The sequence below is a fragment of the Oncorhynchus keta genome, chromosome 36 (genome assembly GCF_023373465.1).
Source record: "Oncorhynchus keta strain PuntledgeMale-10-30-2019 chromosome 36, Oket_V2, whole genome shotgun sequence".
NCBI classification, from domain to species: Eukaryota; Metazoa; Chordata; class Actinopteri; order Salmoniformes; family Salmonidae; genus Oncorhynchus; species Oncorhynchus keta.
Genome location: NC_068456.1, coordinates 6599859 through 6616299, shown reverse-complemented (window position 1 = coordinate 6616299; position 16441 = coordinate 6599859). Strand labels below are relative to the sequence as shown.

At 41.3% G+C, this 16441-nt stretch overlaps 1 protein-coding gene across 1 annotated transcript; it reads right to left on the bottom strand.

Moving 5' to 3' along the window:
• Positions 1–259: 259 nt before the first annotated feature.
• On the bottom strand, positions 260–6464 carry LOC118369541 (zinc finger protein 518A-like). Its single transcript, XM_035754002.2, has 3 exons — positions 6073–6464; positions 2599–5010; positions 260–2385 (listed from the first exon to the last, which is right to left on the bottom strand). The coding sequence occupies exons 2-3, from the start codon at positions 4994–4996 to the stop codon at positions 1622–1624; spliced, it is 3162 nt and encodes a 1053-aa protein (XP_035609895.1). The 5' UTR covers positions 4997–5010; positions 6073–6464; the 3' UTR covers positions 260–1621.
• Positions 6465–16441: the final 9977 nt, after the last annotated feature.

The window sequence follows — 16441 nt, the reverse complement described above, 5'->3', positions numbered from 1 at the left end:
TTGCACAACGTTCCAATAAATTATTTTAGTCATGAATAAGGACTGATTGCTGATTGAACAATTTAGCAAATAAGTTTTGCACACAGGTTCACATTCATGTGAGTAATTTGTATCAGCTGTGACCAAATGTTTAATTTTGTTTGTCATAATTAACTCAACAGAGTTTAGAGTCATTTGTAAAGAGTTGTATTTGCTGCTTTGCAAAAATGTGCTTAGCATTTGCATTGTGTGTGAAAGCAATTAGAAATTACTTACAGTTTTACACCAAATAATACTGTTGTGCTCATTAGGTTGATGGAGGTCAAGTGGACCCCAGTTAAATTAAAAGTGTCTTATCAATCGAGAAAAACTAAGATCCTACACCTGTATATGTTCAATAATCACACATATATTTTCAAACTATTCGTATTTATTGATCGGTTCAACACATAATTCTACCAGGTGTGTGTCAAGATAAATACATATTCATTGTGGAACAGAAAAGGTTAGGCACTTGGTGGAAAAACAAATGTTTTCGAAGTCAGAATTGTGTTTCTTTCTCCGACTTATCAATACTACTACAAACCAGTTATTTTCTGTTGATCTGAAGAAATAAATGGATGGGTGACTAGAGGAAAGGGTATGCTCAGAAAGATGTGCTACATGTATTTGTGATTTGGGCCTTGACCTGGGCTGACTAACTACTGTAAAAGTATCCCTTGCCATGGATGCCGTGAGATCATCAGAACATAAGGATACATGCAAAAACATGCATATCAAGACTGTCATAAGATTCATAAAGTGAAGTAATGGAAAGAAATATTCACTGTCCGTTCATAGTGCAATTAAAAAACAGATGATAATTTAAAATATATGCACAAATGCCATCAGTCAGCCATCCTATACAATATTATACAAATTATAAAAAGGTATATTCTTTGGACTACTCCTGCTACTAGCTCAGACTAACTTAACAAAATTACTAGATTTGAAACCATTCATATTTTTGGTAAGTACTATATGCATACAAACACATTCACTCTTTTCTATGACAAATCACAGAAAAAAAAGAACAGTGTACATCTGCAAATCAGAAATAAACATAAAATAGCTTTTTAAACAATGTTGGTATAGCCTAGTAACAAGGCAAACCTGCCATCCCCTCCCAAATGAATCATCTTAGCACACACACTATACATACCCGTATAACGTTACATTTTCATGTTTAGAGCTTCTGAGTGTGCCTAATTTGTGTCCTTATTACAGTGTTCTGTGACAAATGCCTTATGACAGTGTACTTTGGTCAACTTAAATAGCATTGCATCTTGGCTAGACAATAACTGAAAAAACAAATTGATTGCATCCAATCTAAAACAATGATAGCACTAAAGCATAAGTGGGTTTCAAATTAAATACTTCGATTTGAGCCACGGAAAATGCAAAAATGACTAGAGCCCTATTATTTGAGGCCTGTACTTTGGAAGAACTCACATGAAGTTATATTGATTTTGGAAACTTATTAAGTCCTTATTAGCAACATATTTCTCTAATAAATTAAGATCATTTCCATCTAGTATTTTTTCTGTCCATTGCTTTTGTACATGGGCACCTTTCTCAACTTTGTATCCAGTGTAGGTGACATTTATGACTTTTCACTTTCCAGCTTCTCCCACTCTCTAGTAGATTCCATCAGATGGCGCTGGCCATGGCCAATCCAGACCTCCTGATCACTGAAGGCTCGGCCACAAAACCAGCAGCTAAATCTTAATAGAGGCTCAGTGCTGCGCGGGACTGCGTTCACCACTTTGTACTTCTTTCTGCTCATCTTTTTCAGCTTCATTTTCAAGATGAATCTCTCTTTCACTCTGCTCTCAGGGCACACACGTTCAATCGCCGGGGCATTTGCCCTAAACATATCACGACCTACGGCTGCAAGGGCCTTCAATGTTTTCTGAGACAGCACTACTTTTTGGACCTCTCCTTTGTACCTGTGGACTGTTTCCATTATATTTGTGACCTCTGGAATGTCTGTGTCTGGGTGATTTAGCACGACAACAGGCTGGTCTCCTATTGGACGTGTTATGAGTTGAGTGGGACTTAATGGCAACAGCTTCAGGGTCCTCTCCACATCTCTAGGGCCTAGCTCCCAGTGATGTGCGGCTGCTAGTGAGGCCTCTTCTTCTCCCACAACTTTCCTGAAGGCTTTTGAGAGTGGCTCAGGAGAGTCTTCTGTGGACGGTTCACCCGGCCTCTTTCCTTTAACTGTCTGTTCATTTGTCTGTGGTGAGAGGCAAATCCTGTCAAAGCCCTCCTGCTGTCCTACATCTCTTAGCGTGGTATTGGGAGGAACGTCCTGAAAACAAATGTCTGGAGTGTCGACCGGATTCTCTGACAAGTTCGTTATACCTGTTGAAATATTCAACACGAGAACAAAGCACAATTAGTACAGTAAAAAAGGGAAGTGAACTGCTACAGGAATGTTGACTCCATTTATTGCCTATCGATAAAGCGTAGAGTGGCATGGACAGAGTCATGCATGACAGGTAACGAGAAGTAAATATTTGGAAATACATTTAACAAATCAGGTGTTATACATTTCAGTAAGATAGGTTTGTTTACCTTGTGGGGAAGTAAGGAAATGGAGTATGGGGGAGGGAGACATCATGGTGACCTGAGCTTCTGTAGTTCCAACCCCTTCTGGGTCATAGTTCACAGCCTCCAACTTCTCCTCCGTCATCTGGCCCAAATCATTTCCACCTGATTTGGCTCCATTAGATACACGAGGTAAGCCTAACCTTGGACAATCTTGGCCATCCAGGACATGAGAATTATCGACAACGACTAAACTGTTCTGGCTCGTAGTGCAAGTTTTAGATGTGTTGTTGTCTTCCTTAGTCTCAATGGAATGCAAGGATGCCTTTGTTTTGTCAGAGGTCTCTTGCATTGTTGATGGTATAACCTTAAGAACCAAATGTTTTTTCCCATCCACCATTTTTAAACCCATGGCCTCTGTAGTGCAATTGGGAGGAACTAAAATATTATTAAGGTTGTTACCTCTGGGGCTGAAATGCCCAGGGTTTGGAATAAGGCCTCCCTCTGACGTTGACGACCTAGTGACCACTTTGGAGTTCTGTGTCTGGTCAGTCTTGGGACATTTGGACAGCTTCTTTTTGCCATTTTCAGCTGACAGTGCTCTTTTAAGAAATTGATGCGACTTCTCCAAAGTTTTCTGTGGGTGCTCTAGTCTATGGAAATCATTCAGCAAACCTCGTCCTAACAGGGGAAGAGGACCTTGTGGCATCCACTGCATTTCCTTAACTGAGTTCTTCTTCAGGAGGAGCTCTAATGTTGGTGATGATTTTTTCTCTACAGTTTTAGGGCCGACCACTTTCTTTCTCACCCTTTTTTTGTCCCCCATAGTCTTGGAAGAGCGCAGAGCTTCAGGAAAGGATTTTTGCTCTTTTTTACTTTTCTCCTTTGGCAACTTCGACATTTTGATTTCCTCTGCCGTATCTTCACAGTGATTTACATCTTTGGGTTCTGCATCATGTCTGTGCATTTGGCCAACCCTTGTTTCCTGGTTCTCTCTATTTTCTTGAGTTTGATCATATTTTACTAACTCGTTTAGGGTTGAAATAGTGGCAACATCATTTGGTGTCAAGAATGATCCTGGACAACTGGGTGGCTTGGTCTTTGGAGGGATACTTGAATTTGATTGGCATCCATTTGCATTGGAGTCCCCAGCACTAGTTTGAGAAGCAATATTCTCTGATTCCTGCTCAGTGACACACAATGACGTCTTTGTTGTGTCAGAGGTCTCTTGCGTTGCTGATGGTGTAACCTTGAGAACCAAATCTTTTTTGCCTTCCACAATTTTGAAAGCAATTGCTTCAGTAGTGCCATTCGGAGGAACTGCAATCTTGTTTTTGAGCATGAGGACAGTGAGGTCCTTGCCTGTGTTTGGGAATCCAGGGTTGGATATCATGCAGTTGTCACAGTTTGAAAAGGAAGTGATGGCTTTGGGTACATTTGAAAGTACATTCTTAAGAGCTTCAGCAGGCACAGACTTCTCTAAAAATTGCTGGGTCTCCTCCAAAGCCCTCTCTGGATTTGACAGTCTGCAATATTTATCCAGGAATCCTTCCCCCGACAGAGAAAGACAGCCTTGTGACATCCAGTTATTTTCCCTCACTGTACTCCTTGTCACCACGTGCTTCAGTCTTGATGATGAATTTTTTTGGCTTGTCGCTTTACCATGGACGGTGGCCATGTGCTTTGTGATGATACCTTTTCGATGCGCTATAAAGTCACAGAACTGACAACTGAAGGGGAATTGTGCTGTTTTGGCCATGAGATGTCTCTGCAAATCTTGGTCAGCAGGATTTGAATGATCAGAAATGCCACCTGCTTGCGGCTCCATGTTATGTAGATACATATGCTCCAAAAATGATCCTACATCTCTGGTGGAGAACTTGCACTTCTCGCAAGTGTAGTGGCCATTCAAGCTGTGGTGCATGTTTAAATGTGTGGTGAGCTGCAAGAGAGTGTGCTGGACATTGTCGTTGCATATGTTGCAGCTGACAAAAGTGTCTCTGTGGCCTAATTGGTGAACTTGAAGGTGGGAGAATTCCTGTGTAATAAAACTGCACATGTCACAAGGAAAGATTGGTTGGCTTCCTGGGTGAGTTTCCTGATAGTGCCTCAGTAAGTCATTAGGGCTGAATTCTGTGCTGCCGTTGCATTCAAAACATCTAAACCTAAGTATATTTCCATAAACCTTTGTCACATGTTGACTCTTTTGTGTTTTAAGGGGTGTCTTCTTCAAATACCTCTGCTCGGTGCTTTTCTCCTTGTCCTCTATCTTCTTCGGCCCATGCTTATCTTCACTTTGCATAGTTGGGGGCTGAACGGCAGCTTTCCTGAGACGGAGTCGTTTGTGCCAATTTTTGTCCTCATCATCGATAACTTTAATATTACCTCCAGCAGGGACATCTAATTCAGCATGAGCTGGATCCATGTCAATTCAGGCCCCTGTAACAGATGTAAAATAAGCAATAGACCGTTGATTTGCAAGCCAGCAATTCATTATAAACTGGAAACCATCAAAGACCATATGCAAATGTCCCCTCAGAATCTAGTCTACAGCCCACACAGAGACCAGACCTGAGAAAGTAACATATTAGGATGCATGTTTGAAATGGTCATCAAATGATCCTGATCTGTTAATCAATTATATCAACTAGAATTATGTTGTGTTTGCCTTTGTTCTTACCACAGACATAGGCATGAAACATCTGTAGTTCACATCTGTAGTTCTTCACTATAAGGCTAGTAAACTAGCAATATTCTCAATTCAAAACTGCTCTGTAGCCTACCTGTGTGACTAATTGCCAGTGTAGTGCATGATCTCACAACCCACATCATGAATCAACCTGATCCACCTGTTGCAGAATCAATGTAGCCTATTTACATTTGAGACTATTTACATTTGAGACTATTTAAATGTATAACTCAATTAGGCTATTTAAATGTATAACTCAATTAGGCTATTGTTCACTCAAATGATGTGCCATGCAAGTTTCTCAATGTGACTGACCAAAGGACTTGCTACAATTCACAAAATCGGACCAAACTTGCAATTAAAACAGGTAAACAATCCCACCTGTTACCTATGGGTCTCAATCGAAGAAAATACTCAACGCTAAATTGATTGCTTGCCGCTAAAAAAAAAGGTTATTACGGTATGTTACTGTTAACTTTGCATTAGACCAAAGCTATCAGCCATTTATGTTGTGCTGTTTGGCTTGACCAAAACAAACTGACTGAGAAGCTTCATTAACATGTAACAAACAAACGCGTTAATTTGTTTTAAAACAATTCATATTTTGCTTCGACGATCACTCATCATCACCTTTGCCTCACTGCCTGGTAAAACATTTACTGTGAAGTATGAGCTTTTGGACGGCTGGCTGACATGCCAGTTGATTGATTTGAATGAAATATACATAAACAGCTCATGTGAGAAAGTAGAAAGAAAAACATGCATGACAAAAAGTTAATACAATCAATATATGTGAACCGAAATATATTTACCGCAGAGTAAAGCTCCGATACAATTGGACTACGTCGATGTATAGTTCGACACTTCGGTTGGTTTTTACATTTCTTTTGTAGACTTGACAGCTCAGCGAATGGCAGCCATGACAGCTTCATCCGGGGATTACGCACAGGAAAGCTCTTCAGCGGAGTACCAGAACGGATGAATAATGGCTCATGTACCGCTTTTAGCCAACATGACAGAGATACGGCCGTTGTCGACTTTCTACGCGTGTTTAATTATATGGCGAGTCGAAATAAAATAAACATTTAAACTTTGACTTTGAGACAAGTGCCCTCCATTAGTTTATACCAGTGTTATTACTGTTCGAGGGAGTCATAACAAGATTAGACTACACTTCCTTTGTCTCTCCAAATAGCCTACTGTTCACTGAACAGGGCGATATGGCCCATCTCTTCCTGGTGTTTTGTGCTGTCAGGGAGAAAATATTATTATGCAAAGCAACAAAAAAAATAGGAGATTGCACCCATTAAAATAGTAATGAAACAATTTGAGGTCATTAATGTTCGGTAAATGTTCACTTGTATGTGATAGTCTTTTGGGGTAATATATTTGTTAGTTAACAAGGAATTACATAATTCCCTTTTGACCACCTTAAAGGGGCAATCTGCATTTCAAATATTAACAAAGTGGGCCCTTTTGTGGGGGGCTGGAGAAATGTAACCACTCTCAAATTCATAGATAGAGCTATGGATGCAAGGACAGATCGTGCAGGATATCAAAATGATAGTGTTAACCGTGTTTTGAGGCTATACAGTGTTTGTTTACAAATTCATACAATGGAGTAAAATAAGCTTATATTTCAGGTTCTGATGGGGTACGACAGTTTGACTAAGGTCATGAAAGTCATATTCTACAAGAATCAATGGGCCGGTATTATTCATTTAATATTCAAAAAACTGGTGGAGCAGTCACAGATTGCCTCTTTAAACTTTGCTACACTGGTGTCAGGGGTTGGATGGTGCCTCAATCAGACCATAGAAGCCTGCTGATAAAGTTACATGAGAGACCAGAGGTTCTGGATAGAGGAAGCAGGAGGGTACGTGCCCATGTCCTTTGCTGCTATGGGCAACGGAAAAGGTGTTGGACTAACAGATCAGGGATTTGGGTTAAAGACATGTTCGTTAATTTAAATATTTTCAACAGTCCTCTTTTGAAATCTGTGAAGACATTCATTTAGCTTCTTGAAATTGTGGCAATAACTGACCTAAATCCTATAGTAATGCTTTATTTTTTGTCACATACATGTATGAGGAGTTCTAATGTCTTATAATACCCTAAGGTTTATAATAAGTTGTCTCTATGTAGGACTTTTAAACTGGGGATAATTATGAACTTATAATAAGCCATTATAAGACAAGTCTTACAGTGCATAATAACCACATCATGATGCATTATATGGGCTAAAAGTCAATACAGAGAGGGCCATGAAGACTAGTAAACATTTATATCTACAGAAAGATGGAGAGTGGAGAATACAGCTCCATATTTGTGTGAGACTTACTCAATTGGCACAGACTAAAATACATCATAGAAATACGTTTCCGTCGGACACGGACAACCAATAGACATATACCAACCGATGCAAATTGAGCTGCCCATTTGTTTGGTATAATCTGTGTCCAAATCAGACAAACACATACATATTTATTGAAAATGTGCTCATATTCTTTGCTCTAAGGAGGTCTGATGTCAAGTCTGATAGCGACAAAATTTCATTCAACTCTTAAAGAGATGGGTGGGGATGAGGCTAAAGAGGGTGTGAACAATGCTGAAATATTGAAAGCATTTAATTGTTTTAATTGTTTTTATTTCAACTTTATTTAACCAGGTAGGCCAGTTGAGAACAAGTTCTAATTTACAACTGCGACCTGGCCAAGATAAAGCAAAGCAGTGCGACAAAAACAACAGCACAAGAGTTACACATGGGATAAACAAACAAACAGTGTGTGCAAATTTAGAAGAGTAGGGAGGTAAGGCAGTAAATAGGCCAAAGAGGCAAAATAATTACAAATTAGCATTAACACTGGAGTGATAGATGTGCAGATGAGGATGTGCAAATAGAGATACTGGGGTGCAAAAGAGCAATAGTATAAATAACAATATGGGGATGAGGTAGTTGGGTGTGATATTTACAGATTGGTTGTGTACAGGTACAGTGAGCTGCTCTGACAGCTGATGTTTAAAGTTAGAGAGGGAGATATAAGACTCCAGTTTCAGTGATTTTTGCAATTCGTTCCAGTCATTGGCAGCAGAGAACTGGAAGGGAAGGCGTCTAAAGGAAGTGTTGGCTTTGGGGATGACCAGTGAAATAGACCTGCTGGAGCGCGTGCCATGGGTGGGTGCTGCTATGGTGACCAGTGAGCTGAGATAAGGCGGGGCTTTTACCAAGCAAAGACTTATAGATGACTTGGAGCCAGTGGGTTTGGCGACGAATATGTAGTGAGGGCCAGCCAATGAGAGCATACAGGTCGCAGTGGTGGGTAGTATATGGGGCTTTGGTGACAAAACAGGTGGTACTGTGATAGACTGCATCCAATTTGCTGAGTAGAGTGTTGGAGTCTATTTTGTAAATGACACGACGAAGTCAAGGATCGGTAGGATGGTCAGTTTTACGAAGGTATGTTTGGCAGCATGAGTGAAGGAGGCTTTGTTGCGAAATAGGAAGCCAATTCTAGATTTAATTTTGGATTGTATATGCTTAATGTGAACCTGGAAGGAGAGTTTACTGTCTAACCAGACACCTAGGTATTTGAAGTTGTTCACATATTCTAAGTCAGAACCGTCCAGAGTAGTGATGCTAGTCAGGCAGGCGAGTGCGGGCAGCAATCGGTTGAAGAGCATGCATTTAAAAGCAGCTGGAAGCCACGGAAGGAGAGTTGTATGGCATTGAAGCTCGTTTGGAGGTTTGTTAGCATAGTGTCCAAAGAAGGGCCAGATGTATACAGAATGGTGTCGTCTGCGTAGAGGCAGAGAATCACCAGAAGCAAGAGCGACAACATTGATATATATAATGAGACAACAAAAAGTAAGGCAACATGAAAATATTGTCCCATTTACATTGTGTAATTTATTTATGGTCCCTAACTATCCCCAGAGATAGACTATCCAAAGTCGAGCCAACTTTGCCACGTGTGCACAGGAGCCGGCTGAAGCTTATTGGCAAAATAATTTGGCTAACTCTTCCCCCCTGCGAACACACACAAGAGACACCCACATCAAACCACACCCCCAAACCAACTCACGTTTGAATTCAGTCATGGCCGTTAGCATTTCTTAATGAACCAAATCTAAAATGAGACCAAATCAGGAAGTGCAGTTGCCCTTTAAATCTCATGAGCCACTGCATGTTACAAATTCCCTGCCAGTGACTCTAACAACATTTCACACACTGCACCAAATACCCTAGTTTTGTACTCCTAATTATCAAGTATACGTATGAATGTTGCTGTCACTCTGTTGCCACTCAGAAGATCTACAGCCTTTGATCTGTCAACACTCAGAAGCATCTTTTTCTCCCAACTGTTTGATAATGGGAACACGGGTGAACACCAGTCAATGGGGACTAACGAACCAGACAACCACTGTGTCCAGCCTTAGACATGCTCTCTACATGCAGGTAAGTGGCAGCACTAAAGAGATTTATAGATGTTGGAAAATACCCTGACACTCACACCTTACCATTACACTTGCACATGTCAATCTACAGCCCTCTCTCAGAGACACAAACTTTCTGACTCTTCAGTAGGTGTCTCTCCACCGGCAGGAGCCTAGCAGGCTAGGGGGTCGTACATTGGCCCTTCACATCTATGACACTGGACAATGGTTGGTTGCTAGGGAGACGGACATCCGCCCATCCTTCTGGCTCTGCAGGTCACATTCATTGAATTAGGAATTTGAATTCTAGAATAGACATGAACCTTCTTATAATGGTATGAAGGTCAGCCATTTTGATCAGGGAATTGGTCAACCATGGTTCGCCAGTGCTGTGATAAGAAATTGTGTAAAATAATGAATTTGAAGAATGTATAGTGCTGTGAAAAATGATTTGCTCCATTTCACATTTTCGATACTTTTGCATATTTTTGATACTGAATGTTATTAGATCTTCTACCAAACCTAACATTAGATAAAGGGAACATGAATTAACAAATAACACAACAATTACATACTTATTTCATTTATTTCATAAACAAAGTTATGCAAAACCCAATGCCCCTGTGTGAAAAAGTAATTGTCCCCTTACAATCAATAACTGGTTGTGCCACCTTTAGCTGCAATTACTCCAGCCAAACACATCCAGTAGTTGTTGATCAGTCTCTTATGTCACTGTGGAGGAATTTTGGCCCCACTCTTCTATGCAGAACTGTTGTAACTCAGCGACATTTGTTTGTTTTCAAGCATGAACTGCTTGTTTCAAGTCCTGCCACAACATATCAATTGGGATTAGGTCTGGACTTCGATTTATTTTGGCTTTTTAGACATTTTCATGTAGACTTGATTATGTGTTTTGGATCATTGCCTTGCTGCATGACCCAGCTCTGCTTCTGCTTCTGCTTCAGCTCACAGACGGGTGGCCTGATTTCTCCTGTAGAATTCTCTGATACAGAGCAGAATTCATGGTTCCTTCTATTAGGCAAGTCATCCAGGTCCTGAGGCAGCAAAGCATCCCCAAACCATCACACTACCACCACCATGCTTGACCGTTGGTATGAAGTTCTTATTGTTGAATGCAGTGTTTAATTTCTACCAGGCATAATGTGACCCATTTGTACTTTTGAATCATCTGTCCATAGAATATTCTTCCAAGACTCTTGATGATCATCCAGGTGCTTCCAGGTGCTTTTTGGCAAACTTGAGTCATCGTTTTGCACGACATAGATCCCATTATGCCTTGTGAAAACCAAACACCACAGTAAAAACCTCATACCAACGGAATGTGGAATGAGGGAGAACTTGGTTTGTTGTTTTGGAAAATGTATTGTTTTGGAATGTTTTGAAAGTCTTTTGAAAAGGTTTGGTGACTAACTAACTACTTCTGGAGTTTGGATCCCGCGACGTTGTTGGTATCAGTTGCTGGGACCCCTACTATCTGTCCAGTGATCCAGCTGACCAAGACCGGATCTGAGGAGCTGCTTGGCATAGCAGCTAGCTAGTTTCCTATCAAGCTGCCTGTCAAGCTAGCAGGGTTTTCTTAATAAAATAATGGACGACCTGATCAGAGAGGTCCAGGACCTGAAGAACAGTTTGCAGTTCTCCCATGGTCAGCTCAATGAGTTGACAAGAAGATTGAGGTAGAGCGTGCCCACAGGACTGGAAAACCCACCACCGGCCAGGGTAACATGCCCAGGCCAATAGTAGTCAAGTTCCTGAAGTTCAAGGACAAGGTAGCTGTTCTGTAAAGAGCCAAGAACTTGAGAGGAATGTACATCTTCCTCAACCAATACTATCCTGAAGCTGTGCCCCAGAAGAGGAAAGAACTCCCTGCCATGAAAGATGCCAGAGCGCGTGGGGACATTGAGCCTGTCATAGCGGATGTAAGCATTGTCCACCCTCCCTCCCAAAAGCCTGGAAGGGATGAGAGAGCGAAGTCTATGGGTTCGTAGCATCAACCCTGCAGCACACACATATACTTACACACACCAACTGATTAATGACTGCTGAGTATATATATATATTTTTTAAATCTTGCTTTGTTTGCTGTTTTCCATATTATGTCTATCTCTGATCAACTACCCAGGAAAGTGCTGGAAATGGCCCATATTAATATTTGTAGCTTTAGAAATAAGGTTCAGGAAATTAATAACTTGCTAACATCAGATAACGTTCATATATTAGCCATTTCTGAGACTCACTTAGATAATTCATTTGATGATACAGCAGTAACCATACAAAGATTTAACATCTATAGAAGAGACAGGAATGCCTATGGGGGAGGTGTTGCTGTATATATTCAGAACCATGTAATGCTTAGAGGTCTTATGTCGAGTGTTATTGAAGAGTTGTGGTTGCAGGTTCACCTGGCACATCTAAAGCCTTTTCTTTAGGGGTGTTGCTATAGGCCAGTAAGTGTTAACAGTCAGTATCTAAATAATATATGTGAAATTTACAAAGTTTACAAACACTACAGGAACAAGATAATCCACATGTATATCACATTTTTCTAATACTGTAGAACTTTGTTCTAAAGCTGTATCTTTACCCATTTAATGCAGTGTTATCAATATAGTGACTATATCCAGGAAAGCCAGTTCCAAAAGCTGGGCCTAAAATACTATATAAGAGGTTATACAAAATATGTTGCTGAGATTTATATGGATGATGATAAAAATATTTGTTGGCCTGATTCAATCAATCAATCAATCAATCACATGTATTTATAAAGCCCTTACATCAGCTGATGTCACAAAGTGCTGTACAGAAACCCAGCCTAAAACCCCAAACAGCAAGCAATGCAGGTGTAGAAGCACAATGGCTAGGAAAAACTCCCTAGAAAGGCCAGAACCTAGGAAGAAACCTAGAGAGGAACCAGGCTATGGGGGGGGGCAGTCCTCTTCTGGCTGTGCCGGGTGGAGATTATAACAGACCATGGCCCAAGCTGTTCAAATGTTCATAGATGACCAGCAGGGTCAAATAATAATAATCACAGTGGTTGTCGAGGGTGCAACAGGTCAGCACCTCAGGAGTAAATGTCAGTTGGCTTTTCATAGCCAATCATTCAGAGTATCTCTACCGCTCATGCTGTCTAGAGAGTTGAAAACAGCAGGTCTGGGACAGGTAGCATGTCCGGTGAACAGCTCGGGGTTCCATTGCCGCAGGCAGAACAGTTGAAACTGGAGCAGCAGCACGGTCAGGTGGACTGGGGACAGCAAGGAGTCATCATGTCAGGTAGTCCTGGGGCATGGTCCTAGGGCTCAGGTCCTCCGAGTTGAGTTGTTTATTGTTTTTGGAAGAACATTTAAAAATGTAAAGAAAATGTACGCCTACCACGCTGCACCTTGGTCTTCATTTAACGAACAAGTACTGCAAATTGAGAAATTATGTGAATAAACTCACCAAAAAGAAAAATTAACTGTATTATGAATGCAAGATCAATGGTACAGTATTATGGGCAGAAAGACAAATTCAAATCCATCTTTCATTGAATCAGATGGCTTATTCATCACAAAACCATATGATGTTGCCAATTATTTTAATGATTACTTAATTGGCAAAGTTGGCAAACTTAGGCAGGAAATGCCAACATTGAGCCATCGTTCCCATGTATAAAAAAAAAATAATAATAAAATAATGTAACGGATCTCTTCGTTGTCTGACGACGAGTATGAAATATCGGACCAATGCACAGCGTGGTAGGTGTCCATGTTAATTTATTAGCTGAACACACAAAACAAAATAACAAAGTGAATGGAAGAAATGAAACAGTTCTGCAAGGTGACATACACTGAACAGAAAATGGGGAAAAAGGCCACCTAAGTATGGTTCTCAATCAGAGACAACGATTGACAGCTGCCTCTGATTGGGAACCATACCAGGCCAAACACATAGAAATAGCAAACATAGAACAAAAACATTGAACGCCCACCCCAACTCACGGACATGGACCCCACTCCACCATAGTCTTGGCCCACTTAAGTGGCGCCTTTGGAGCGGTGACCCTCGCCGCCGACCTCGGACTAGACGGGAGATTCCGGCAGCGCCGGACAAGAGGGAGACTCCGGCAGCTCCTGACTAACGGGCGGCTCCGGCAGCTCCTGACTGACGGGCGGCTCCGGCAGCTCCTGACTGACGGGCGGCTCCGGCAGCTCCTGACTGACGGGCGGCTCCGGCAGCTCCTGACTGACGGGCGGCTCCGGCAGCTCCCGGTACATCTTCAGATGTACCGATCCTGTGCAGGTGTTGTTACAAGCATTTCGCTACACTCGCATTAACATCTTCTAACCATGTGTATGTGACAAAAAAAAATATTTGACGTGGTCTGCCACTGCAAGGATGATCAGCTGTCCGTCCTGTCTCCCTGTAGAGCTGTCTTAGGAGCCTCACAGTATGGACATTGCAATTTATTGCCCTGGCCACATCTGCAGTCGTCATGCCTCCTTGCAGCATGCCTAAGGCACATTCACGCAGATGAGCAGGGACCCTGGGCATCTTTCTTTTGGTGTTTTTCAGAGTCAGTAGAAAGGCCTCTTTAGTGTCCTATGTTTTCAGAACTGTGACCTTAATTGCCTACCGCCTGTAAGCTGTTAGTGTCCGTTCCACAGGTGCATGTTCATTAATTGTTTATGGTTAATTGACAAGCACGGGATGCCGTATTTAAACCCTTTACAATGAAGATCTGTTAAGATATTTTGATTTTTACAAATTATCTTTGAAAGACAGGATCCTGAAAAAGGGACGTTTATTTATTTTTTGCTGATTTTACATTTTCACAGCACTGTATGTTTGTTAGCTAGCTAGCCAGTCAGTTTTTGATGAATGATTCCATAAAGGTTTCAAATTAAACTGCCAATATGCTTACATTCCATTCAAACAATCCAGTCAATCCACAGCCATGCACTGGCTGATCTAATTTGATGATCGTGTTAGGTTAGTAAAAAACTTACAGACGACTGGTAAAGCTCAAAGCAAGTTTATTCACCCAATAGGTCAGACAGCTGAACAGACCAAGACATATTCACGAAAGTACTGGTATTGAACCATTTCTCCTATGCTGTCTTCTCCTTACACCTCTGAACAGCCAATATACCTCTGTTGCTAGACAGAACTTTAGTGAGATCTGTTCTTCCTCACTTCATCTGACCTGACCTTGGCCCAAATTTCTCACTCTTCCCCAACTCACGGCTGTCCTATTGACTTGTACCAGACTGTGGCCCTTCTCCTTCCCATCAGATACCTGATGTCTAACAAATAACCTATTCTGACAGAATGTAAACGTTCTACATTCCTCTCTCTCCCTCAGTCACATGAATAAGGATATTTCCTATATTCAAGTTTAGAAGTCAGAACCCATCAATAGGATTTAGACAAGTTGTTAATGCAACAAGTACCTAGACAAGTTGTAAATTCAACAAGTAATAGGATCTCTATGGTCACACTCTCCTTGCAGTCTCCTCCAAGCAGTGGCAGAGAGAACAGCAAAGGTCACCTCTGTCCTGCACAGTAATATCACAATCATATCGCTGGACCTGTGGGATGGTGGGTTGGGCATGTTTAAAAAACACTACCATTCCAACCAATTCCATTCGATGTATTTTATATTTAAATAAAGTATTTTTGTGTGTAACTTTGTGAGGTTGCCTCATTCCCCTCTGACCGGGGGAGGTGCTGGGGGGTCATGATCACAGATCAGCCCAAATGGAGAGTTGCACTCCAGCAGTGCACCATGCACACTCAGAGGTGTCTGGTTCTGACCTAAGCCTAAACTGATTCCTCCTATACTGCTTTGTAAATCCATCAGATCATGAACGTAGGACACTACGTATCACCTCCAGTGTATACAAGTGACAAATACTTTTAGGCCTATCTATCACCTTCTAGCTGAAGCAACTCCGGTTGTTAGCTTTTTTCTATTTGAATGGGAGACACTTTTGTCATGTTGGTCACCATCCTTTCAAAGTTCGTTGCATTATGGGTATAAAAATGTTCCAACTTGCCACTACTGCATGATCTTTACAACAACCATGTGATCTAAGGTCATGAACTTTTGAATGCAGTCGATTGGAAATTACTGCAGTTGCTCCTCACTAACTGCAACTTGAAGTCGGAAGAAAATCATTGTGAGAGACAATCTTCATCTGTTTTTCTTTTAGAAGCAAAAGGCACTACATGCTCATAAATTGCTGATGTCGCCACCTATCATTGATCAACAATGCATGTTTACTGTTTTGGGTGGATTACTATACTGAAGAAAAATATAAAACGCAACATGTAAAGTGTTGGTCTCATGTTTTATGAGCTGAAATAAAAGATCCCAGAAATGTTCCATAAGCACAAAAAGCTTATTTCGCTCAAATGTTGTGCACACATTTGTTTACATCCCTATTAGTGAGCATTTCTCCTTTGCCAAGATAATCTATCCACCTGACAGGTGTGGCATATCAAGAAGCTGATTAAACAGCATGATCATTACACAGGTGCACCCTCTGCTGGGGACAGTAAAAGGCCACTCTAAAATGTGCAGTTGTGTCACACAGCACAAGACCACAGATGTCTCCAGTTTTGAGGGAGCGTGCAATTGGCATGCTGACGTCAGGAATGTCCCACAGAGCTGTTGACAGATAATTGAATGTTAATTTCTGTACAATAAGCCACCTCCAATGTCGTTTTAGAGAATTTGGCAGTACG